This window comes from Maniola jurtina, chromosome 11, assembly GCF_905333055.1.
Source record: "Maniola jurtina chromosome 11, ilManJurt1.1, whole genome shotgun sequence".
In the NCBI taxonomy this organism is placed as follows: domain Eukaryota; kingdom Metazoa; phylum Arthropoda; class Insecta; order Lepidoptera; family Nymphalidae; genus Maniola; species Maniola jurtina.
The window spans coordinates 7646359-7673275 of NC_060039.1; the positions used below are offsets into that span (position 1 = coordinate 7646359).

Here is a 26917-nt window from a genome sequence, read left to right on the forward strand (position 1 = left end):
ATTGGCGAAGAAAACTTTTTGTCATTCAATAAATTGTCGCTGTAACTGCTTTTACTCTTTCTATTTATAATATCGGTTACACAAACGTTCAGGTAATGAAATAAAAATTAGAAGGTATAATTAATTATGATAATATTATGTTTATTTGAAAAGTTTCATTTCGTACGACAGGTTATTTTTATGTTGCTTGTATGATGGTGTATAATAAAGCATATTTCAATTCAATTCAATTCAGGTTTTTGTGGGCACAGTTTTGATGCCTCATGAATGAGTTATGAAGTCTGTATCTTTCTAGTATATCACTCAATGAGCTACATTACAAAATCTCATTAAAAGTTGAAAAGAAAAAGTGTATAATAATGTCCTGTTGCCCAGCAATTTGACCCAATCTTCTGAATACCTTTTCACACGGCAGGCTCCATGTAAACGATAGGGGTATACTTTTCATAAGGCTTGATGGGCGAGCCGTGCGGCAGCATTCATATAGGCTCACGCGTCCCTACTTCGCATTTGACATACCTATCGTTACATATATACGACAATCATTTATGTATGAGGGAAACTTGTGTGAGGGACACATATTTTATTTATTATAGTTCTTTTCAAACCACGAACCTGTTATTACAAAAGTTTACAAGCTTTATATACTATTAAAACATGTCTTTATCCATCCATACTCATACAGTTTAGATTAATATGTACCTAAATAATATGATTTTATATCCCTAAGTGTACCATTAGTGTATTAGTTTATTCGTTTGTTTGTTATGTTAAGAATTAGACCTCAAATGTAAACAACCGGTTAGCAAAAATATTATACTATAAATAATAATATAGAAAGCTTCTATATTAAAGTTTTATTTCTCCAGCTATTAGGCATATTTTTCCAGCTATTATACATAAATTATAATAGCTGGAGTAGGATATAGGATACTTTGAATTGCGTGAAACATGGAGTTTTCGCGGATTTTTTTTTAATAAATCGAATTCCATTCGGGTGAAGTCACGAAAACGCTATTTTCACATAATTTTAAAACATTTTTGTGCATGATGAAAGATTTACCATTACTCACTAAATACAAGAACTATAATTTTTATAAACTGGCCAAGTGCAAGTCAGACTCGCGCACCGAGGGTTCCGTACTCGGGTATTTTTTCCAACATTTTGCACGATAAATCAAAAACTATTATACATAAAAATAAATAAAAATCTGTTTTAGGGTGTACAGGTAAAGCCTTTTCATATGATACCCCACTTGGTATAGTTATTTTACTTTGAAAATTAAAAAACATTTTAAATTTTTTTCTGTGCTATAACACAAATTCACGGTTTTCAGACTTATTCCTTTACTTGTGCTATAAGACCTATCTACCTGCCAAATTTCATGATTCTAGGTCAAAGGGAAGTACCTTATAGGTTTTCTTGACAGACACGACGGACGGACGGACGGACGGATGGACAGACAGACGGACAGACGGATAGACAGACAGACAGACAGACAACGAAGTGATCCTATAGGGGTTCCGTTTTTCCTTTTGAGGTACGGAACCCTAAAAATGCTAGGTAGCTCATATGAATTATCGTACTAAACTTACATTTGCACTGAACACTATATTTACAACTGAAGACTTTATGAAGACTACCCAGTTTTAATATAATTACCGTTTTTTGGAGCTTTTAATTTTCAAAACAGAATAGATTCGTGACGCGAATTTAACTACGCCATTGCCACCGAGAAATTGTCAAAGCCTCTCGGAAAGGCAATGTAAATGGATTTATGTCGCTACTGAAAAAAATGGGAAAGTCTTTCCTTCATTTCCGTCACCAGACAAGATAGCACGCTTTGAATAAAAACACAAATGAAATACAGTAGCAGAACGGTGGTGCGAGAACAAAACTTCGTTGTAAATGTTTTAAAGTGCTGACTTTAAATTAATCCTAACTCCGTTACTACGGCGCACACGTTCTCTTTTATAATTATGAAATATTTTCAGTGCATGCTCTATTTTATTTTATGAAAAACTCTTTCATGGCCCGCTACATATGAAAAGAAAATTTAGCTCAATCTATTTTAGGAGCGTTTAAAATTCGCTGCTCATTATTACTTTAACTCTCGATTAGATTTAATGTTATTTAGTTATTTTAGCTTTAACTTCTAACTTAAATCTATGTGTATAACTACCTCGCGAGTTGATTTAAGCAATATTACACAACTTAGGATGAAATTTTTTATTTCAATTTTACGTAGCATATAAACTTATCGTAAGCTTAATGGTGCTAATATTTACGTGCTAGTACGATTAATTTTATCATTAGGCTAATGATAAAATTAATCAAGTTAGGAAAAGTGAATAAGTTTCGGTATGCACTATGCAATAGGTCGGTATACCTACCGAAACAGTTTCGTAAGTTGTGTAACATACTAAAAAGCAGATAATCCAGATAAATCTTGAAAGTAAAGCATTATCTAAACATATTTCATCCAAATTGCTTGAGCCGTTTCCAAGAAACCTTAAAACAAAAATTGCTCGTTTAAAGTATAAGATTTCCGGAATCTACTTATCTAAGGTTACTCCATTAGGTATTTGATACCAAATTAGACGAATCTTTCTATGGCGGGGTAAAATAAAAGTCCACCGAACAGCCAGTAATTTGTTTAGGCTCGTTACGATCAGTCCAAACCCCAATCACAGGAAGAAAGCGAGACATGGGCGGGTGTAACAAAGAGATGCGGTCACTAACGAAGCGAATGGTGCCGGGAAAAGAATGTGCGCTAAGGGCAATTAGAATCGGAGGTCGACAAATAAATGAAAGTACAGATTTATAGCATACCGATGCAATGGTTCGTATAGTCGCCTAGTACTGCCGTGCTAACTAAAGCAGATAAATATTTTTGCGCCAAATACCTGCAATAAGATAGGAACAATTTGTTCGTAGCACGCTCCAAATAAACGAAGTTGTTTGGCCATATCTCAAGCAATCAAAGTCAGTGACATATCTTACAAATCGGCCGTGAAAGGCTAGAAGACAGACAGACACACTTTCGCATTTTTAACATTAGTTTGGATACGTTATAACTTAGGTATAATATTCAACTTAGTTATATTATAACAGTATAATGTATATAAGATTGTATGCATAGTTATGGTTATTATAGTGTGGATATAGAAGTAAGGATTATTCCAATTTCCATCGGATATACTTTAATACCTACCGTGCTAAATATTCATAAATTATTCATACACAAATCTAACTGAATGTCATTTATATAATTTTGTTGAGTTATAATAGCTATAAATACTGATAAAACTGTAAAACTTAATCCGGGTCCGTTTTCATGCTATTATGGTTTACCTAAATACCTAGTTACTTGTGAAACTTTATAAGGCTTTAATTAGGACGAATTTAATTTTGACATGTTTGAGTAAGCAACTTAAGTTCGGCCAGAGCGAAATATGTACCTATGACTATCTAGTTATCTAACTTATTATCTATTATTATAAGACACATTCAATATAATTAAAATAATTCTGATGTAAAAAAACCGGCCAAGTGCGAGTCAGACTCGCGCACAGAGGGTTCCGTACTCGGGTATTTTTCCAACATTTTGCACGATAAATCAAAAACTATTATTCATGAAAACAAACAAAAATCTGTTTTAGGATGTACAGGTAAAGCCCTTTCATATGAAACTCCACTAGTTAGTTATCTTATTTTGAAAATTGAAATACATTTTAATTTTTTTTTAAATGATTTAACCACAAATTCGTGGTTTTCAGATTTATTCCTGTACTTGTGCTATAAGACCTACCTACCTACCAAATTTCATGATTCTAGGTCAACCGGAAGTACCCTATAGTTTTCTTGACAGACAGACAGACTGACAACAAAGTCATCCTATAAGGGTTCCGTTTTTCCTTTTGAGGTACGGAACCCTAAAAAGATAATATGAATATATGTATGAATTTAAATTTCGCGATTCAGTATAAATTATATTAAACAGGGAATGCCTAAATTGCTTACAATCAAAATAATTACTTACCGTCGAAACAAAATAAAACGAAATCAGATAAACATTCGAATCGAATAAAAGTGAAGCATTGGCTCTTGTCGTGTCTGTTGTGAAATGACCGTCATAAAGACGGTGTTTTATTGATGTGGATATAATTCTCAGACGGAAAGTGGATAAATTAAACATGCTCCAATTAACTGTACGGTAAGGGCCAAGGATTAAATTCAGGAAGGAATTAATCACTACCCATATTGTAAATGCGAAAGTTAATGTTTGTTGGTTGGTCCTTCAATCACACCACAACGGGGTACAACGAATCGACGTGTTTTTAGGCGTGAACATAGTTAGAGACAATATGGAGAGTGACAGGCTACTAGTATGGTGGACTACGGCCAAACATTCTGAGATAAAATCTGTTCTCAGTAGTGAGCCGGTGATGGGTTAGATCATGATGATGCTGACCTTGTATAATGATTTCATTTTGTTACATTTTGGAGCTTATTTTTGTCCAAATAATGCATATTTTTTGTCAAAATATTAATTTTGTAAAAGACTGTATATCATAACAATGAATAAAATCACCTCGTTGTATACCGAACCGTGCGAATGCGCAATTCTTTATTTTCTCGGTTGAAAGTGGATTACATGGTAGATGTAGAGATCGATATGTTAGTTTTTTACTTCTTTTCGCTGTCAGTGTGAATCGACCCTATAAATTATACTTATGTGATTCAGGTTAAAACTTTATAAGTAATTGGATCCCCTATAATATCTCGAGCTCAAGAGTAAACAATACCTTCCAGCGACTACTTCTAAAAGCTAACAAGTTTAACTCCACTTCTGCACGACAAACTAAGCTATAAAGCCTAACAAAGTTGGCTTATATTATTATTGGGACGAGTTGGTACGAGTATTTACCCATCTACAAAATTCTGTTTAATACAATAACAATTTATAATTTACTCCTCAAAATTTTAATTACCGAAAAAGTTTTACATTAACTTTTGATCTTCGTAACACCGATATTTAAAATTTAAATAAAGATATGGAATCACCTATTTTAAATAAACACTTATATTTAAATAATAAAAATAGAAGGGAAAATAATTGATAACAGATTTCTACTATATCAATGGTAATTTTATATCATAATATAATGGAACAATCTTTTTTACTAAATAAAATTATAGCCTCTACAATCTTTATATATGCTATTTATTTCAGTAATAAACTTCAGTAAAGTAATTATGTAAAAAATACAAATTATATTAAAGTGATGGATGTAGGCCATGGATGTAGGTTTGTCAGTTATAGAATGTGAATATCTCAAATCTCTTCAATGTTTGATTGGCTCACTATTGACTACAATATTGCAGCAATAATAAAAGATTTTGTGTTAAGGTTGACGATAGTGAATGATAAAAATGTTAAAGAAAGTTGGCTTGATAAATGTTTTAGTAGCAGGTCATTAGTAGGTATTTTAAACTGAAAAAGTTTCACAACAAATATATTTTAAAAAGAGATTGTATCAAGTATATTTCGTTATGGAATTGGCACATTTTGATAGCGAAAATATTTGCGGTTTAATATCGGTTCGTTATGTAGCTTGACTTTTATTTACTTCTTCATATTATTTTAGAACAATTCCTTTAGGTTATAAGCTATACTAAAATGTATTTTATTTTTGTATAATTTTTATGATAGTGTTTTACCTACACTTTAAAAAAACGAAATAATTTTTACTTAATTTTTGACTTGTTTGTTTGACTTTCAACAGTTTTAGCACAGAGGTTTTATATTTGTCAGGTTGTCAGCACTTAATAATATTTCTTATAGGTAAGTATATACATTATACATATATTATTTACGTTACGGATTTCGGTCGTTTAGCAATCTTTTTAACTTTATTTTCTTGGTTATCGAAATACGTATATTACAATTTGGTAGAGTATAAATACCAACAGTGAAGGTGCAAGTTGTAGCTCTGTCGTTTTTCTGTCTTTATTTTCTAGAAAAGTTTGGGCTTGATGCAGACCACAATTTTTTTTCTGTAACTAGACTAGATTCCTAGAGACTAGAGTCCTAGGTAGAAGAGGTCAGAACAGCTGTAGGTATTCTCTAGCCCTCACCCCTTGTATATTTATAAAAAAGCAAAAGAAATTCTTTGTCAGTGTCTAATAATAAATTCTACTTTTACCCAGTATTCTCGTATCTTCTTTGAGTTCGTGTACCAACACACGTTTTCGACAACGCCTACCTACCGGTCACGCAATGTGCTCGACCAATTTAACAAATGACCCCGCCGCTGATACATAGAAACCGTTTTGATACAGTGGTTTCCTTTAGAAAATGGACTTTTTTTGTATCGCATAAAATACTTATTTATCGCTTTATAATTAAAGAAAAAGTAGGGCGGTAAAAACGGTATTTTAATTTGCATACATAATGAAATCGTTTTACGGAAATGTTTTACAGTGAAGAATTCAGTATGTTGTTGCGCTTTTAGGGTGGAGGATTAAACGCGCAATACACTTATAACCACATTTGCCTTTAAAATTTTAAATGGTAGTGTTTGTGAGTGCTGTTATTACGATCAATAAATAATTAACTGCGTCGTGTGTGTGTGTGTGTATGTGTGTGTGTGAAAGTGTGTGTGTGTGTGTGTGTGTGTGTGTGTGTGTGTGTGTGTGTGTGTGTGAAAGTGTGTGTGTGTGTGTGTGTGTGTGTGTGTGTGTGTGTGTGTGTGTGTGTGTGTGTGTGTGTGTGTGTGTGTGTGTGTGTGTGTAAGTGTGTGTGTGATTATGTGACTTAAACCTGTCAATTTAGTTCATAGATTATGCACAATTGAATGAGCAACAATATTAAAAAATATACACATTACATTATGTAAAGAGGGTCTCATTTTATCACAAAGTTAAAAAAACACATTGTTACTCCAATAAAAAAGTAACAAGTCATCAACACATTCACATGATGTCGTGTTCGCCATTACTTGCCAAATCTCTACGAACGTAGGCCGTAGCAATTGCGTAGCGCGTAGAACTTTGAAACGTAGAGGCAACAATATAATAAAAAAAAAGCCGTGAGGTGGCGTGGGACATATATTACACGTGGGTTACAATATTTCCCAAATATTGTAACTTAAAATTGTGAATAATAATATATGTTTTTTAGTGTTCATTTCTTTTGTTTTTCTTACTACCCTGGTAGAGAACACGGCGCTATATATCCAGCAACATCCGTCGTACATTAAATATCTGTACACCGCCGAACAGAAGCAAAGTTGTACTAAGTACTTACTATATCTTGCTCACTCACGAGTCACGGTCGTTTCATAATCCCGTGAAAGGTCCCGGGTTCGATTCCCGGTACAGGCAATTTGGGAATTCGTAATTTTTAATGTATCTCTGGTGTGGTCACTGGTCTGGTGAGAGGTTTCAACCATGTCAAGTTACCGGAAAAACGATGCCAAGTGATTTAGCATTCGGGGTCGATGCCGCATAGAAACTATTCAGGGGTATCGGCTTAATGAAACCGTCATACCCCTTCCAAGTAAGCCCGTTTCCATTTTAAACTGCATCGTCACTTACCATCAGGTGAAATCGCAGTCAAGGGCTAATGTGTATCGTAATAGTAAAAGATAAGCTATCTTTTTGCAAGCATTTAATTCTTTTTGACTAGAGTAACAAATATGAATGTTGAATAGTGTGAATTCACAAGTTGTGATCGCCTTACTTCGCAAATCTCTACAAACGTACGTACCCATTTACGTAGAAACAACATAAATAAACGTGTGAGTTACGATGTTACTCGTTCCTTTTTAATGGCCCTAATAATTTGACACTGGATTTTTTTGTCATCGTCATTATAATTTTTGTCCAATTATTTTAAGCCAGTAAATTATGAATCCTGGTTTATGACGTCACTGAACAGAACCAAGCCCGTAATTTGCATTTTTTTTATGTTTGATATAATTTTATTGCCGTTTATATTTACACTTGGCGTGAGGCAAGTATAGCCTTTGTATTTATAAATTATAAGAAACCATTAATAAAAAAACTTAACTTCTTGAGGTCCATTGCAAAACTAATAAAACCCCTAACTAATAAACGATAGGACATGAATAAGTACGGGCTACGTTTATGGGATACGTTAGTAACAAATTATACCGAAAAATGTTTACAAAAATCAATACAATCGTATCAACAAGTCAAATGAAGATAATATATATGTGTATAACAGCTGTACACGGAAGTATGAGGGTCCATGTTAATTAAATTAGGCGAATAGGTACATAAAAGGAAAAGCGCCTCGCTAATGGGTCGACGTTGAATCGAACCCTGAAGAAAAAAAACATGAAAACTGGAACAGATATTCCTCTTATAAATACTTACAAGAGATTTTCGAAGTGAATACTTCTGTAGGTGCGTAAAACTTAAAGTCGCGTCATCCACAGGAGATATTAATATTGCTCGAACTTTGGAGTGCCGATGCGCTTTCGATAATGTACAATATCATAACATACCTACCTCTATGTATGTACCTATAATTTTTGATACCACAATTAATTGGAAAATCCAAAAAAAAACACTTATTTCAAAGTTTTAAGTTTTAACTTCAGTCGCCACTGGCTGTCAATTTTTTTATTGCTCGAATTCTGGAGATCAGGAAATTAAACAATGACTATTTTTTGATTAAACTTATCAACTAATTAATTAGTCTAATTATTCCTATTATTTACTACCCCATGTCAGCCCCATAAAATAAACTTTCAGTTCACTATTCCCTCACGTGTAATTAATAATAACATTAGTTTTCTAGAATAACTACTAAATGATACCAGTCATGAAGTTGTTATAGGTGTGAAATAATTTATTATGTAAAGTGAAAAAAAACGACATTCTCAGGGGAAACCGCAGTCGACGCTGTATAAATTTAAATGCGCAAATTGAAAATATTTCAACAGAATAAGTACGTGCTGATACATACATTACGGCATATATTTTGTTCACATTTCCATTAAAATCATGTCATTTACGAAATTATCTTATTCTGTTATCTACGTGCTTGCACCCGTGTAGAGTAATTTTTTTAGATATTATTTTGCACGGAATACTTTTATTACTACGTAAAGAAGCGACACTCACTCCCCCGCCAATCCACGCTCGCGACGTTATGGTAGGTCTACTGGCACTTATGCGTTGGCTTCACTCGGTTCTCACTTTGTCACTTGAGAGAAGCACTGATTTTGCTAACGTTGTCTGCGTTGAAGGACTCGACCAAAGTGAACTACCTCAGCCCTACCGCTCATAGTATATTGTGTGTGGATAGTCCGGTGATCCGATAGTACTAAAAGGTAATTAAATCAGTTCGCTTGTATCGAGCGTAAGGGTGCCTTTCCACCAGAGATGCTATGCAGCTATCCTACGAAGATGTGAAATCTACGCTACGAAAATATGTGACCGTTTCCACCAATACTAAGCTATGTAGCTGTGCGAGGAGGATGCGCTATGAAGATGTGCCGCCGCAAAGTAGCTGCGCGAGAAAGATGCGCAGCTCGAGCTATGCGATGTATCGATAGTAGGGAAGCGGTGAGACTTGAGAGCGACGACGCGGTGAGGAGAGAGGCGCTCACGCGTCCTGCCGTGCTTGCACATAGCCACACCACTCGCGACGGCCCATAGCTCAGGCCTCCATAGCACGCATCCTTCCATATAAAAAACATATCTTAGTTGAATCCGTTTCCACCAGTGCTAAGCTACGTGCACCAATGAATGTGATTGGTGGATATCAAACGCATCCATAGCAACGTAGCATAGCACATCTCTGGTGGAAAAGCAGCCTTAGCGGTGTGTTAAATCCAAGGTATTTCCCACATTTCACGGGATCTGGTTACTACCTACTATTTTTAAGGTAAGTATTTCTCTAACTCTACTACGCCAAATAATAAATTTTCTTAGGTACTATGATAGTAAATTAGTAGGTATTTTTAATATTAATATAGTATCTGCCCCACAGTGCGTGTACCATCACACATTTTCGGTAACGCCTAGCTGTTTCAGTCACGCGATACTTTCGAACTATTATTAACAAATGAGGTTTATATATCACTACATAGTATGATAGATACAAAGTCGCTTTCCGTCTGTCTGTCCCTATGTATGCTTAGATCTTTAAAACTACGCATCGGATTTTGATGCGATTTTTGGTAGATAGATTTGGTTGATTCAAGAGGAAGGAATATTATCAGTGTTGCTCTACTATACACTGATAATAATTTTAGAGGTTTCTGATGTGATGTTGTAAATAAACACACTTTTTTTGCCCTCAAAAATAGTCCGCGATGGTATATCTCTATCGCTTATTGATAACCCACAATAAACATTTATTATCCTTTACTTTTTATACTTAGAATCAGCATTGCACCCATGCGAAGCCAGGGCAGGTCTCTAGTTTTATATTTGCTGTGCATTTAAAAAAATTATGGTTAATCATTATTGTGAATTGCTTGCATAGAGACTGTTTTTTTGGTATAAATATTATTATTTTTTTATGAAAAGTTTATCACTACCTTAATCAAAATATTAAAAAAATATGAACGTTGTTGTACAAAATAAAATATTTAGAGTTTTTTTGATAAAATTAGATTAAAAACTTCACCAACATAACACCCAGCCAGTATTTATTTTTCATCGACAAATTATTCCTAAAGTGTCCTGTTTGCATTTAAAATTTTGAAACGCTCAATCAAGGCAGGTAAATGCAAATCCTATAAATTCAAATTTAATAGTAACTCTGTGTTAGCTTTTGAAATTAAACTTTGCTGCAATCCCGGCAAATCAACATAAATCAGATTATACCTAAAGCTACAGAAATTCTCCTAGAAGAAATCTTGCTGCGGACTTTAGAAAACAAGAATGTAAGAGTTCCGTGCCGGAAAAGTAGTTTGTATTCTTTGTTTAAGTACTTTGTAGATAGGTACAATTCATAGACCTGTTTCTCAAAAGTTGATCCTACTTAATATTATAAACGGGAAAGTTGAAAAGGGTATGTATGAATGTTTGCTACTCTTTCACGCTAACACTACTGGACGGATTTGGCTTAAAATTTGGAATGGGGATAGGGAATAACCCTGGATTAACACATAGGCTACTTTTTATTCCGTAAAATCAATAAGTTGCCACGGGTTTTTAAAACCTATATCCACAGGAACGAAGTCGCGGGCATCAGCTAACTAGTCAGTAAAATAATTAAATTATCAATTGTTGTCGTACTTGTTTGATCATATCAGTAATTATAAACTATGGTGTGGTAATTATTAGCTGTAGTCATTAAAAAAGTTCGTCAATTACGAGAAGTAGCCTTAGAGCGCTCTCAACGGTTTCCATACGAAGGTAATGCTAGAGTATTTGAACACTGTAACCATTAGAATTACATTTCAGGTTAGACAATTTTAATTATTATTATATATGCAAGGGTTTCATGCATAAATTATAATTAGAATGAACATGAATCAAAAATCTTGTATTGATGCACCAGCGTGACCTACATTCATTATACTACTTCTTGAAAACGCGTTTGGTTTTATTCAAGTAAAATAATTATTACATCGTCGGTAAAATCCATCGTACATAGTTTAGATTTAAACCTAGTTATAGACAGTCTTGGACCAAACGGGTATTATTCCAAAGAAACTTTTGCGTGTGATTTGTCTATTGATAGCTCGCAAGTAGTTTCAGTAAGTAATGTTTTTATTTAAACTCAAGTAAATTAATATAATCCATATTATAATACTGTAAATGCGAAAGTGTGTCTGTCTGTCAACTAGCTTTTCACGGTCTATCCGTTTAACTAATTTTGACGAAATTTGGTACAGAGATAGCTTGCTTCCCGAGGAAGGACATAGGCTATTTTTAGTCCTGGAAAATTAAAGAGTACCCACGGGATTTTTAAAAACAGAAATCCACCCGAGCGAAGTTGCAGGCCTCATCTGGTTGGTAATTAAGGCCCAAAATGAAATTATACTTAAAGGCATGCATAATAAAAGTAAATAGATATTTAATATTTTTAATAAGCCCACAGTACAAAGGTACATATTGTGTTCAATAACATAATAGTATTTGGGGTAACGACTTTTTGATTATAATATACGGCACACGCACAGTTTCATACACGAATCAAGGGTAAATATAAAAGTGGTACATTTTTAAAACAAATTGATGTGCCTACATGAACATTTACTTACATTCTAATTATTAAAGTGAACTTCGTCTGTCCATATGTTAGTCGGTCTGTGTATCTTCCTGTGTAATTGTTCATCAAATAATAAACAAAATTACTTGAAATCCGCAAGGAGTTATGTACATCTATAATCTATATATATTATTCGTAGTCCAAATCCGAAAATAAATGCCTGATAGGGACCGCTGAATAAAAAAAATATTAATTTTCTTACTGACATTTCTTGATTTTATTGTTTATATCGATTCAACAATAAATAAACACTATGACTGGATGTACATTTCATTTTATTATTCTATCCTAACGTGAAAAGGTACCAACAACAACATGTAGCGCCATGTGACTTTGAGTTTAAACTTTAAATTAAGTACAAAATAAAATGTGAGTGAATGTAGTTTGAAGTGTAGAAACGCGACGATGATTGCAGACAGTTGATAGCGAAGGAAGTTGGAAGCTCCAAGATGATGGGAAGGTACGATGGGCGGGTGTTGTCCATCGTCTTCAGTACTCTGCTGCTGGGACGGGCCATTGCAGGTGAGTTTAATACCGAAAACACTCTCATTACATACCACCCAACCCACAGCTTTATTATTCCTTTTCACGGGTCCGTTCCCCGAAGAGTGCCAACAGGACTCTATTACTACTTAAGTCTACGCTGACCATTCGTTCTGGCTATCTTTCAGTGGGCTATATCTCGTGAACCGTAAGAGGTAAAGAGTGGAAATTTTCACTGAGTTGGTATTTCTGTTGCCACTATCATGATCAACCCATTTCCAGCCCACTACTGAGTACGGTTCTTCTCTCAGAATGAGAAGGGTTTAGGTCATAGTCTACCACGCTGGCCCAATGCAGATTGGTAGACTTCACACATCTTTGAGAACATGGAAAACTCTCAGGCATGCAGGTTTCCTCACGATGTTTTGTTTCACCGTTAAAGGTATTTAATTGCTTAAAACGCATATAACTGAAAAGTTAGCGTTGCGTGCCCGGGATTGAACGCCCGACCTCCGACTAGGAGGCGAACGTTCTAACCACTTTGTTATCACAGCTCGCGCAAAAGCAAATCATGAACCTTATCGTGAAAATATTAAACATTAAAAACAAAATAGCAAGAGTTTCTGTTGAAAATGTATTTATAGCTCGGCGAGAACATATTTCAACATCGCTAATGCTCTAGCCAGCAGATTTAGTATACCTACCTCACGGTATGAATCATTAAGCAATTCCGCGGCAGGTACCTGCTGAAAACGATGCAGAGCTAAAGTTACGCCCCGCTGAAAGAAAGCCGAGGCAATTTGTCATTTATACAGTGTGAACATAGACCTATAAGTGTGAATGAATAATTTCTGTTATGTGGCGTTCTTTTGTTTGTCGTGCACCATGTATGCCGAACGCCTTTTAAAATATGGTATGGTTTTGTAGGTTCCTTAATCTAAGGGTTCTGCCATACTAAGTCTTACTTTTGACAGACAGTTGACAAATAGAGAAAATGTAGCGAGAGTCATATTTTCTTGCAGAATAAATTATGCTTGGCAGAATATGAGAGTCCACATAATATTTAAGACCAATGTACTCGTATATTATACCATATTCTAGCAAATAAACACTTCTTATTCTTATTCTTGTATGCGTCAAGCTTAAAATTCGTAACACACGTCTGACCCGTCATTGCCGTCTCAGAGCTATTTCCTTACAAGAAATAATCAAGTTCAATCATTATAAGTAACCTTAAGTAGTATTTAATACACAAAAATCTCCACGTGTTCTAGGGCCATAAGTTTTATGGCCTCGATTAGTTTTACGATTGCTTATACCTACACCACATTAGCGGTTTACAGTTACAGACTGCCTGCCTTTATTATAGTTTCAATTTTACCTTGCCTTGGGGAGTGATTATGATGTACGTCCTATTTTCTCACATCTGAGCAACATAATGCTACATCAGTAGTTTTTCAGAGCTACTACCTTGATATTCTTACAGAAAACCCCACTCTTTTTGGATTGGACTCGATTGACCACTTCCAAGTATTAGCTGGATGACTTGATGGCATTGGTTCAGCAGGTTACCATTGGAAGTTGTACACCGTTGCTTGTGCAGCAATTCCTGTCTCTTCATTAAATATGCCTGATCCGTCGCCATAATCTCTAAGCTATTTCTTTATAAGAAGTATTCAGGCACTAAATGTAGCCCTAAGTAAGACCTCGAGGAACTAATAAGTATATTTTCTAGCTGTTTCCTACTATCAAGCACCTCAACAAAAATCTCCATGAGTTCTAGGGTCATAAGTTTGACGTGCACGTTAATATGGCCTTGATTAGTTTCGCAATCGCTTGTACGCCACATTAGCGGTTTAGAGTTAGACAGCTTTTCTTTATTATAGTTTCAATTTTACCTTGCCTTGGGGATTGATTATAATGATGACTAGGTTCTGTTTTCCATGTGTTTGGAGCGTAAAGCCTCAGCAGTAGATTTTCAGGCCCTTTTCTCTTTGTCTAAGCGATCGCTAGGTAGCGATAAGGCCGCCAAATTGTACCTATATTTTGTTAAGCTTTGTATGTGTTGTTCTGTACTAATTTTGTGGTGTACAATAAAAGTATATTCATTCATTCATTCATTCTAATAGATACCTTGATATAGTTCCAAGAAAACCCCACTCTTTTTAGATTGGTCTCGATTGACTGCTTCTAAGTAATAGTTGGAGGACCTGGTGATCTTCGTTTGGCAGTTTGCCATTGAAATGATGAAAAGCACCTTGGACCGGCACGATATGCCGTGCTGTGGTAATGTATCCAGGCCTTTACAATATTCTACGAGAAGTTACCTGCAGTGTGTTTGTTTATCTTTTTTAAGTAAGCTAAGTAATTTAATTTACTGTGCATAATAAGGCCAATAAAAACAAATGTATGTAAAAGTCCTATGCTTATTAAGATCTACTATCTAGAAAAATTAGGTAAGTAAATAAGCAAAAAACCGCTCAAGTGCGAGACGGATTCCCGCACAAAGGGTTCCGTACCATCGGACAAGATACAACACTTAAATTTTTCTGTGATGTAACCACAAGTTCATGGTTTTCGGATTTTCCCCTTGTGCGATAAGACGTTACCTGAGAAAATTTCATGATTCTAGATCAACGGGAAATACCCTACATGTTTTGATTCCCTTGACGAGTCTTGATAGATACGACAGACAGACAGACAACAAAGTGATCCTATAAGAGTTCCTTTTTTCTATAAAGATATGGAAGCCTAAAAAATGGTTTTACTTTAGGTGTGGTTTAAAGTGTTAAATACGTACGTTTTACTTTACAGGTGATCGGATTTAAAGCCTGAAGTTTTTGTGGTAAGACACGAGTCTAATCTTGTAATCTGCCACACTATTAATGTTTGTAGGAAAGTCATTAAAGATCGTCGGATCTTACCATCGCACGTAAACTACGACCTCGATTAGTTCGCGAACGCTCATTTACACCACATTAGCTAGTCTATTTAACTTTAAACATACTACCTATCATTACCTTAGATTAGAACTAAGAGTTACAACTGCAAAGTTTTAAGGCAATAAATTAGTGTTACAACTTTCAACTAATTTATCTTAAACTAGACGATGCCCGCGACTCCGTCCGCGTGCAATAAGGATTTTTAATAATCCCGCGGGAACTCTTTGATTTTCTGGGATGAAATAAGCGTTAATCCAAGATATAATCTATTTTCATTCCAAATTTCTCTATATATTCCATAATATTCCATATTTCTCTATATAGTCAAGGGGCTTTTGCGTGCAAGAATAACAAATATACACACACTCACACACAAGCAAACTTTCGCCTTTATAATATTAGTGTAATACGACGACGCTGAAGGCGAAAATATACGAGTGAAGATAAGACGGTTATACCTAATTATTTTAACTTATACCTATAAAGAATATAACATTGTAACAGATAAAGCAACCGTAACAGATAAGAAAACCGCATGTACTCTTGAATGCTACGTAACTAAATCAAACACTTCAATTTAGGTACAGTCGAGCGCAAAATCGTCTTGCGGATATAGCTTTGAAATATATTTTGTCTTTAAATTTGAACAGTAATATCCTTGCCATAGCGATACTGATTTTGCAATACACAACTATGCGTCGATTAGTAAAACGTATATTTCAAAAATTAAAAAAATAAATGAATCCTACTCAAGTCTGTTACGTGATAGATGAATAGAATTGTTAATAAAACCAACGAAGTAAGTGTAAAAACTACTGGAATTAAAAATATAATAAACACCCGTCAATAGCTTTTGGAACCATCAAGTCCACTCGTTTGTTTCGACTATACCACTCTTTAGGACGGTTGATTCTTTTATCTTTTATTACTTATAACTAGGTAGTTTTAATATTTAGGTACCTAGATCCAGTTTTTTGAAAAAAATATTTATAGACAATTGTACTTTGTAGTCGTTTTGAGTACAATCCAGCAACCACGATTTCTGCGAACGATTCCTTTGGGATCTCTGCGGATTAACATTTACGGCTCAGCCCAAGATGACTCCTGGAAACGGCGGATCTTTAAAGTTTGGAAAACCCTTTACGATTTTGCTCTTCTACATTTGCGATTTTCAATCTTAGAAGTGAAACCCAACACTAGACGTCCTAAAACATTTCTTAGAACGGCAAAGGACATTATAAAATAAAATGAAATAAAATCGTTTTATTGCAGGTCAGAGACTTATATAAAACATGGTTAGGTGGGTAGGTACAGTCAAATACAAATTAAAATTATATTTTATACTTAGTTATGTTCTATATTTAAATTTGTTATATTATTAGTTATGGTACGAGTAGGTATATTATGAAACGTTTACACGAGCTTATATTAAATTTTATATTCATAAGGAAATAAAATGGGATCTTCTCGCGCTCTGTCATAATATATTATGAGACATGACAGTATGAGAAAATCGCAGTGATGAGAGTAAAGTACATAAGAAAATTCGGAGTGAAAGGATTGCTATGATCTAAGAAGATGAAATACTTTTTATCTTAAATAGTACCTATAAAAATATGCATCGCTACTCTGCACCTTTGTTACGATTTAAGGATATCTTTGTTATATCAAAACACTTGCAGAGAAAATATTGAAGTAGATAGTTACATACATTTACATATACAAGCGGCCTCGGTTTCTGAAAATTATTCCTCTGAGAGGAATTCTACAAATTTTACGTCCTACGCCTTCGTAGACGTCTACAACCGTAGCAAAATGTGTATTATCTTTAACGTGCTCTTTTGATCAAATCTTGCAATTTATTCGGAGGTAACTCGAAAATTCTGACAGTCTGAAGGTAGGAAACCTTAGGGCTTTTAGCACGGATATCCACACAGCATGATTTTCGGTCAACTGCGACACACTACACGCTGCATAGGGCTCATCGTTGGTACCTACGTTTGTTCGGGTGATAATTTCGCAACTACAGGGAAATCGCAGCTTCAGGCTGCATGCTCATCATGTGTTCCGACTTCATTGCAATCATGTTTTACGCAGAAGTACCCTACAAGAATCTGCGGAATCAAAAATAAACCTGGATATTTGTTCTTCTGATAGTCTGGTACAGCTGTTGTGCAGCATATAAGAAAAAGCATGCTAAAGTTTTTACAACACAAATCCAAGATGACCTGGTAGAAAGAAGACATAAGAAAATTAAAAAATCTCAACAAGTTAGCAAAAAGAAAGGAAAGGTAAAGGCCAAAGAAAGAAGACTGTTGTGCAAAAAGAGGACCCTGGAAAAGAGCAAAAGGCAAGTTCTCCAGGAATCAAGCGATACTACGTAAATACTACTTAATCATTTATGCTAAGATAATGAGAACAATAATGCAGAGACGCAGTAAACAGATATCTACTTAATAACTTGAAGCTCAAATTTTAGTAGGCACCTACATAACTAAATATATTTTTATATCTATTTATTATACAACTCATTACTCCTAAACTAAAATAACGAAGGAAATTATATGCAAATATCTTTATTATTCCTAGACTAATTTACATTTAACCAGTTTTAATCAGTATGCATAATAAGACAGGCTGCTTTTTAAAATGTAAATGCAAAACATCACACTTTGCGGACCGCAGTAGAATTGCTTTTGGCTGAATGTACAAAAAAAAATACTATGATTCATGTGGATTCAAAGCTCTTGAAAAATAACAAGATAAAGCTCAGAAACCAAAATCTGACTACTACTCTTAAAAATACTACCACGAAAGTATTTTAATAAATAAATGGTATATTTAGTATGCTACAAAGAAACTTTATAATATAGGTATGGATTATTTAAAAAAAAAATATGTATATTATATACTTAATATTAAGGAAAGACAAAAAAATAACAAAAAAAACATAAATAAAAATTTTAAAAAAGTTTTAGAGGTAGGCTTATAATAATAATAATAAATTATTGTAGGTAAAATAAAACTATTTAACTTAAAAGTTCTTACGTAAACTTTATCGGCTTAGCACAAAACAGTGACTTTGTATTTCATGTCTTTGTTAATTTACAGTTATCGAAACAGTAAAACTATGTATTTGTGTACAACTTATGCGGAATGCGGACGACTAAGTTTCGCCAGTGTTACAGTCTTGTTTGGTGCCTATACAAACTGCCGGCTTTGCATATTTTACAAAGTTGCTCTCTGATATAATGATGGTTGAATAAGGAGTGTATCTACTTAACTTATGAACTTAACTAAATTGATTAGTAACTTGCAGTCCATGACCACATGGTCAGTTAGATGGTCGGGACCAAGAGACACTAGAACGAGAGGCAGGCCATATACCAGATGGATAGATGAAAATGGTGGCGATAGCGGGTCGAAGATAGCTAGCCTCAGCTATAGATAGAGAAGCGGAATTCCTTGGAGGAGGCTTTTACCCAAAGGGGGACCCCCTTACAAAATAACAAATATACACTATACTATACCTATCTATGTAAATAATTCGTATTAACTAACTAACCATAATTTAATTTGTATTATTAACCCCCGACCCAAAAAGAGAGACCCCAAAAGAGTTTGACGTGTGTATCTGTGTATCTGTCTGTGGCATCGTAGCTCCTAAACTAATGAACCGATTTTAATTTAGTTTTTTTTTGTTTGAAAAGTGGCTTGATCGAAAGTGTTCTTAGCTATAATCCAAGCAGGTAAAGGTTCAGCCGTTTGAAAGTTATCAACTCTTTTCTAGTTACTGTAACCTTCACTTGTCGGGGGTGTTATAAATTTTTAATTTACACTTGATAACTTACTAATCATAATTATTTTAAGTTCCTAACTTTACTATCAACCACTTTTATTAACTTTGTATGGATTTAATAAAACTTTATTATTGGAGATAAGTCCATACAAACAGACACATAGACATACATACAGATAAATATATTGATGTTTGGATTTTCAAAACGTGCAGATAATGAATTGACCTATTTAATCACGGACAGACCCTTCATTTTGTTTATTTGTATAGAGTACTAAGTAATCTACAGATGAAGATTTAGCTCCAGCACCATTTACTTACCTCGACGTTTGGCAACGTATGCAAGGTAAGAACGCTTACTTAGACAAATATACTTAATAAGGTAAAACATAAATATCCTTTAAGTAGTCTACAAATTACAGCAACCCATAAACGATTCCAACTGCCATTTCGTAACAAACTTCGCAACTAGGTAGCTCATTTTAGTTCAGAGGCAACGCACGTCCGTGCCTTAAATTGCCGTAAAATTGTTTGTAATTACTCCCGCTCCTAGACTATATTTTCTCAACTCTATAAGATCTTATACAACTTACGTATTTTTCATTATGATAAAGGTTAGTAGAGTTAATGAAAGGGTTACACACCCGGTTGACACGGCATTTTAATCGCACCATTTTTACAGGATAGATCGTACTGAATAACTCGAACGTAGCGCTTACATTGCATATTAGGTAGGTATAAAACCATGCATACGTTGTTTGTAATGTAAAAAAACGTATACAGTTTTAAACGTGTTAACGGTTCTAGACTGAGTGTATGCGCCACTACGTATTTGGTAAGTCCTGCAAAAAAAAAAACGTGCGACTAGCGATTACAGTAAAATGACGCGAAATGTACGAGCGTCGCATTGGAAAAGAAATATTGTTAAGAATATATTTAATCAGGATATTTCTTTAGCACATATTATATCTAAATTTTGACTTAAATGATCCAACCAACAAAAGTTAAATTTTTAAGAAAAATACATCTTACTGTAAGTATAAAAATAGTAAATGCAAATTCCTTCACTAACCAGAGAAAAATTGCGTATATTTTGTCAATAAATTACCTCAATAAATACGTTGAGGGTCAATTGCTGATCTCCTTACGCCTCTTCTAAACTTCAAATTTGATACCACGCCGAACAAGAAAATTTATTTTCCCCGAATGTAGGTCACCTGAATGAAATATTACTGAGAAGTATAGGCTGGGGCGATACAGCGTCGGCAGAATTAAGATTATTGTAAGTCGACGAACGTAAATCTCGTGTATGTGACTTCAATATTTGAAATCTCCTAAGAGACTTCAACTTATTCTTCATTGTCGATACTTGTATCTAATACCTACTACCTACAGTGGAAAACATTATATTTATCTAGTATTTTCTAACGTAGTCTCTAAACTGTACCTGAACGTTATTAAGCCCTTTTTATAGCATAGCATACCTATGTTATAAACATTCCCAATCGCAGTTAATTGTAAAATTAACTGAAAATAGCTGGCTAATGTAAAAAATGCATAAAAACATTGATATAAAGCGTAAACATAAAAAAAATCCCACTGGACCGGGAAATTCCTAGAAATTTCATATTGCACTGGTACAATATTTTATTTATAGATGAAATACTTTCTCAAATAAAATATATCGACATTTAACTTGGAAGCAATTTTTCTTTGAAACATACTGTAAATCATATACCTACGTGACTTTTATAACAAGTACGTACCTATTTAGAGGTAGTTGCTTGGACCGAATTTTTGAATTCCAATTTTGGTAGCATAAGCTTATAAAATACATAAATAAAGCATATTAATAATTCAAGTTTAAAACAGTAAAGCTGTGTTAAATAACACTAATCCAACCATTTGTGCCAGCGTATAATTAACTCCAAACCATGAGATGCTTTAATAAATTACATCCTGGCGTCCCAGTCTGCTCCCTTGCCTCACTGAGAAGGGATCGAAAGAGTGACAACCGGCTTACTACAGTCCTGAGAGGATTACAACCTTTTGCTGTTTATGACGGAGCTTGTTTACATTACCGCATTAATCTAATCTTAGACCGTATAGTGCGGAAACCACATAAACATGGGGTTTAACAAGGCTGGCAAAACGTATCGGTGGTTCCTCTGGTACTGCAAATGTTCATGGGCGGCGGTAATCATATCGCATCCGGTGACCCGTCTGCTCGTTTGCTCGTTATTTTTATTAAAAAAAAACCTATGGGTATAAAATATTATGTATGCTACACCTACAACGTCCTTTACTTCTACATACGATCTTATTCTAAAAATGTACTACGAGTATCTCTGTTAAGAAGATAGCACTGGATAATTACAATCGAGGTGACCCGTTCATTTAAAATTACCTAGATTAATATCTGTGTCGGTTATTACAAGGCTAAATATATTAAGGACACTTAAGGTCTGTTTTCCCGCTAGCTGATAAACTCTATCTAACGTGGTATGTACTCGTTCGGATTGAATTACTTTTTTTTTACGTTTGTGGTGGAATAATATATCGCTATGATGCCCTTAACTACCACATAATATTATGATCTCCTGTGTAAAAATGCATTGACTCTATATAAAGAAAGATAGTAGTTTAGTACCTAAACCAAAGGATTTTGTAACAGACCCGTCCTTTGAAAATTACCTCGATCCTTACCATGGTGTCTTGTAATAACCTACCAGATATTGTATTATCCGGACGTGTATTTCTTACCAGCAACTATTTTCCCAGATGTTCCGTTTGCTCTAAATTGCCGTTGTTATGTTATAATTAAAGTAGCCTACGGAGTGAAATACCAAGTCAGTCTAATATTAGTCGCAGTTAGATATTATCCACTATGCACCTTCCTATCAAGTTCACCTACACGAACGGACAGACAGACACCAAAGTAATCCTATAAGGGGTTCCTTTTTTCCTCCTGAGGTACGGAACCCTAAAATGAAAAAAAAAATGAAGCTAATTTTATTATTCCCACACAATTAAGCCCAATAAACAAGGAGATGAAATCGAAATGCAAATATTGAACTCTATAAAATACTTACCCACTCAAAGTGGGATGTACCCAATCAAATTGCTCTGGGGGACACTTGTGTTTCAATTTCGCGAATGTGTTGGAAAAAATTGTGTTCGGTAAGACTACCTATCGCCTACTCGTAAGTAAATACGAGTGTTACACAGAGATACTTCGTATTCGCATAAGAAACTGAGTTTGTTTCAGAATATGTTCAGCAAACTGGATTGAATTACTTTTCGTACCTACGTTTGCGGTGGAATAATGTATCGCTTGGTTAACCGGCACACAACTTGTTATGCGCATACTGCAAAGACGGATAACATTCTTCTGTATATTTATTACTGTTTTTCTTAAAATAAGTAACACATGTTGTTGAAGAATGGTCAGGTCAGTTTGAATGTGCTAATCTCAAAAAGTGATTTACTTATTTAGCGAAACTTATTTCCTCCCGCCAATTTATCGTTTGGCACGGTTACTCGGTTCTCACCTTGTCACGCGAACAAGAAGATAACAATTGATGTTGCTTGCGTACCTATATTATACCCTGCCCACACAACAACCGTGTGCTGGCAGGCCGGTGTTCCTGTAGTAGTCATAGATCAGATGCAGCCAAGCGCTTAATCTATAAATTAAAAGCTCCGTTATATTATTGAGTATCCGGCGTGTGATATAATAATTAATTAGTATGTAATTCAAGGTTACACCACCTGAAATTGTCTCTCGATTCTATGAAATACAAAAACCCACATCGGATATACCACAATATCCTAAATCGATATACCCTGCCCATTTTGTAATCAATTTATGGTTGGGTCAATTTTATTTACTAAAAATGAAATTTTTATTTTAGCCAGACGTGAGATATTTCAAAACTAATCCAAAAAAAATCTTCCTTCTATCGGAAGGTTGGTATACGTTTTTAAACTACTGCTTTTTCACTCAAAAGCTGAAAATTGGAGGAATAATATTTTTTGTATCGAAATATTTTTCCCTTACCTAACATAGAGAGTATTTTCTATCGGAGTGCAGTGAAATTGTTGCAGTAACATGTGAATTTATATCAATTCACTAGGAAAAGGCGGAGGCACGTTTTCTAAAGAATTTCTATTATTAATACACTTTCTTGGAAATGGAGCGTAGGCAGTAATCTCTTTGATTTTATATGCAGTGGTCCATAGTTTGGAGATCATTCCGTTGCTGCACTTTCGTGCTTATATATTGAGCAGTAAGAGCCACAATTATAACATACGAAGGTACTATCTGGTTGTACCAGTGTGCATACAACTGTGGGCAGGCCGACATCTTTACAATCTGCCACTACTCTATTTACTCTAGTCGGAACGTTTGCAAACTGTTTTTTAATATTTTAGGATATACCTACCTATTATTTTCATCCTACAAAGTCAGTGATCTGTATGTACTATATAAAGTTGATTTTTCCTTCTCTAGAAATAACGAAATTCAAAAATTTTTGCAAAAAGGTCTCTGGGTAAAAGTTAGCTATTATTTTACATAAATCTTATCGGGCTATGATCATATTATTTCTAACTAGTTGACCCGCCCCGGCTTCGCACGGGGAGCCTACTGATCGTGATCGTTTTGCTGTTACCCGTTGAGGAGTTGCATCCTCTATTTCCGAAAATATTCCTCAGATCTTCACCAAACTTACATCTAACCTGACAGTATAAATTTTGTAAAAAAAAAAAGAATTGTGAAAGTCAGTTCAAATTTGACGGAGTTATGGAATAAAATCGACAAAAAAATTTGATCCCGTATCCCGAAGAATCCTTAATATTTTTCAGGATATAAACTACCCTATATGTTAACCCGGAATATCAGCTACCACAATGCCAAGTTGTGTACCTACTTGTACCGTTTGGGTACTTGACTCTATTAGGTAAATGATATAATTAGACTTTTTCATCCGCAATTAACGATACGAATCAATGTCTTCCTATTTTCGTATTCGGAGTGCGACATCCGTGAGATGCCCTCTCGGCGCTGAAAATAAAATGGTCGGTCGATTTCCTCTGAAAATGAACTCTATTGGAGGAGTTATTCAATTGCTATTTGCCTCAGAATGTTTCTTAATGATCTAGGAATACAAACTTAACTAGAGCTTATTGAAAAGTCAAGTGCAATACAAGATGGAATATAATTTCCTTTGTTTGTGCTACTTTATTAACAACTAATGGCGTTTTGCTTCACTTAATTATAGTAGGTACCTACTCGAGTCCTACGATACGACTAATCACACTAATATTATAAAGGCGAAAGTTTGTATGTGTGTGTGTGTGTGTGTGTGTTTGTGTGTGTGTGTGTGTATCTTTGTTACTCCTTCACGCAAAAACTACTAGATGAATTTGGCTGAAATTTAGAATGGAGATAGATAATATCCTGGATTAGCACATAGGCTACTTTTTATCCCGGAAAATCATAGAGTTCCCACGGGATTTTGTGAAACCTAAATCCACGCGGGCGAAGTCGCGGGCATCGGCTAGTAATATATAAAGTAGAAAGTTATTTGTCATATCAACGAAAGCTCACTGTGTCTAGCTAATTTAGAATAATAATTGTGGGTAAAGTAAGTTTGTTTGAGAAAGTAATTCCTAGAACTACTGAACCGATTTTGAAAATTATTTCACCAATAGAAAGCTACATTATTTCTGAATGACATAGACTACATTATATTTTTTTAAATTTGAAATCCCAACGAAAATTCTAATAAGTTACCCGTGCGAAGCCGGTTATAAAAAAGAATACCTATTTCACTTAGTCACGCCATAATTTGAGAACTAATGGACCAAATAGGATTGATTTTTTGTTGTGTTTGTAATGTTAGGACAAGGTTGATATGAAAGAATTTTGTTGGAAAATCCACGGGAAAAGGCAGTTTTGAACCTGATAAAGAGCAATCCTGCTCGTAGTAGGTAACGCGCAGTAGGCTTGTCGTAATATCATAACCTATTATGAATTTAATACCTACTAATAAAAATACCAAACCTACCTCGAATGCGTATTGCGTGAGGTTAAAACTTTGCCAATTCCCTTATCGCCCTGTGAATTATTAGAAAAGTATCTGTAGTAAACAGTTTTCAAGTTTCAGCTTGTTCAGATCTCGGTATAAATCTGTGCTGAGAATCTTTGAAGGGGTGCTTTTGGCCACTTGGTTGGTATATATCCATAAGTTCTGAACTCTGATGAAACTTTTTACCGGCCTCCTGCGATGCCCATCACTTGTTTTACAGATTGATAAATGTGTTGTAAAAGAAGAGAAATAGAGTTTCATTCTGATAATTATTTAAAATAATATGACTCAAAACTTTATCAAGTTGGTAGTACAAAATACTTATTAAGTGACTAGCTGCTGCCCGCAGCTTCGCCCGCGTGGATTTAGGTTTCTAAAAATCGCGTGAGAACTTTTGATTTCCCCGGATCAAAGTAGGCTATCCGTAATAGCCCGTCCCCGGGATGCAACGTGCTTCTGGATCCTTTAAAAAGCCCGAGGGATGACCAGGATTTAGGAATGCAATTCCTTACAGCATCAGGGTTGAGGAGTTGGGTCCTCGATGTCAACGGCAAAGTGTTTACTTGGTATAGATCATATAGATATGTAAGTTCAATATCAATTTATAACCGACAGTTTCTAAATAAATAGTTACTTATGAGCTATGGCTGCATAAATGTACTCGCTAACATTAATCTGCTTTAGTTGTTGACGGTAAATTAATCACTTATTACCTTGCACTACCAACCAACCAACTGAAATTAAGTGAAATTAGGGGTAGTGAAAATGTTCGTGGTTATTAATTTTGAGCGCAATACTGAAACTAATGTACTATTATATACTCTGTGCTAACGTTATTATACATACGAATAGTAGGAGAAAATTTTTACCACAACTAGGTACTTAGGTATATAGCTGGTATAGTACGTAGATATATAGTTAGTATAATATAGTATAGGCAGTAGGCACACAATAATATAATAGTACTTGGAAACACAATTGAGTACAATATGATGGACTTATTATGCTTTTCATAAATATGAAAATATAATATTTCAAATAGGTAGGCCAACTTCTAGCGCTCATAACAAAACTCTACTTACCGGCGATTCTGAAAGCAGAATTTACTGGGAACAGCTAGGCTCTGAATCACTTCTTCTCGAAATTTCAAATTAAAGCAGAATATTTCTAAATGAAGATTTTAGATGTACATCAATATAGAGAATATACATATAAACAGGATATATATCATTGATTGAACTATTATGACGCCTATATTGGCCTTTCGAGTGATTCTAAATCCAAACTGTAGACGCCATAAAGTGAAGCCGTGTTTACACAGCTCCACATCTTTTT

General features: G+C 34.7%; 1 protein-coding gene across 2 annotated transcripts in view; it reads left to right on the forward strand.

Annotated features, from left to right (window-relative positions):
• Window positions 1-26917, forward strand: part of LOC123869349 — a 79805-nt gene that overhangs the window by 2580 nt on the left and 50308 nt on the right. For both annotated transcript variants that reach the window (XM_045912228.1, XM_045912229.1), the window contains exon 2: window positions 12568-12788. In XM_045912228.1, coding sequence (XP_045768184.1) covers window positions 12716-12788 — 73 coding nt within the window. In that variant the 5' untranslated portion in view covers window positions 12568-12715. The remainder of the gene's footprint in view (window positions 1-12567; window positions 12789-26917) is intronic.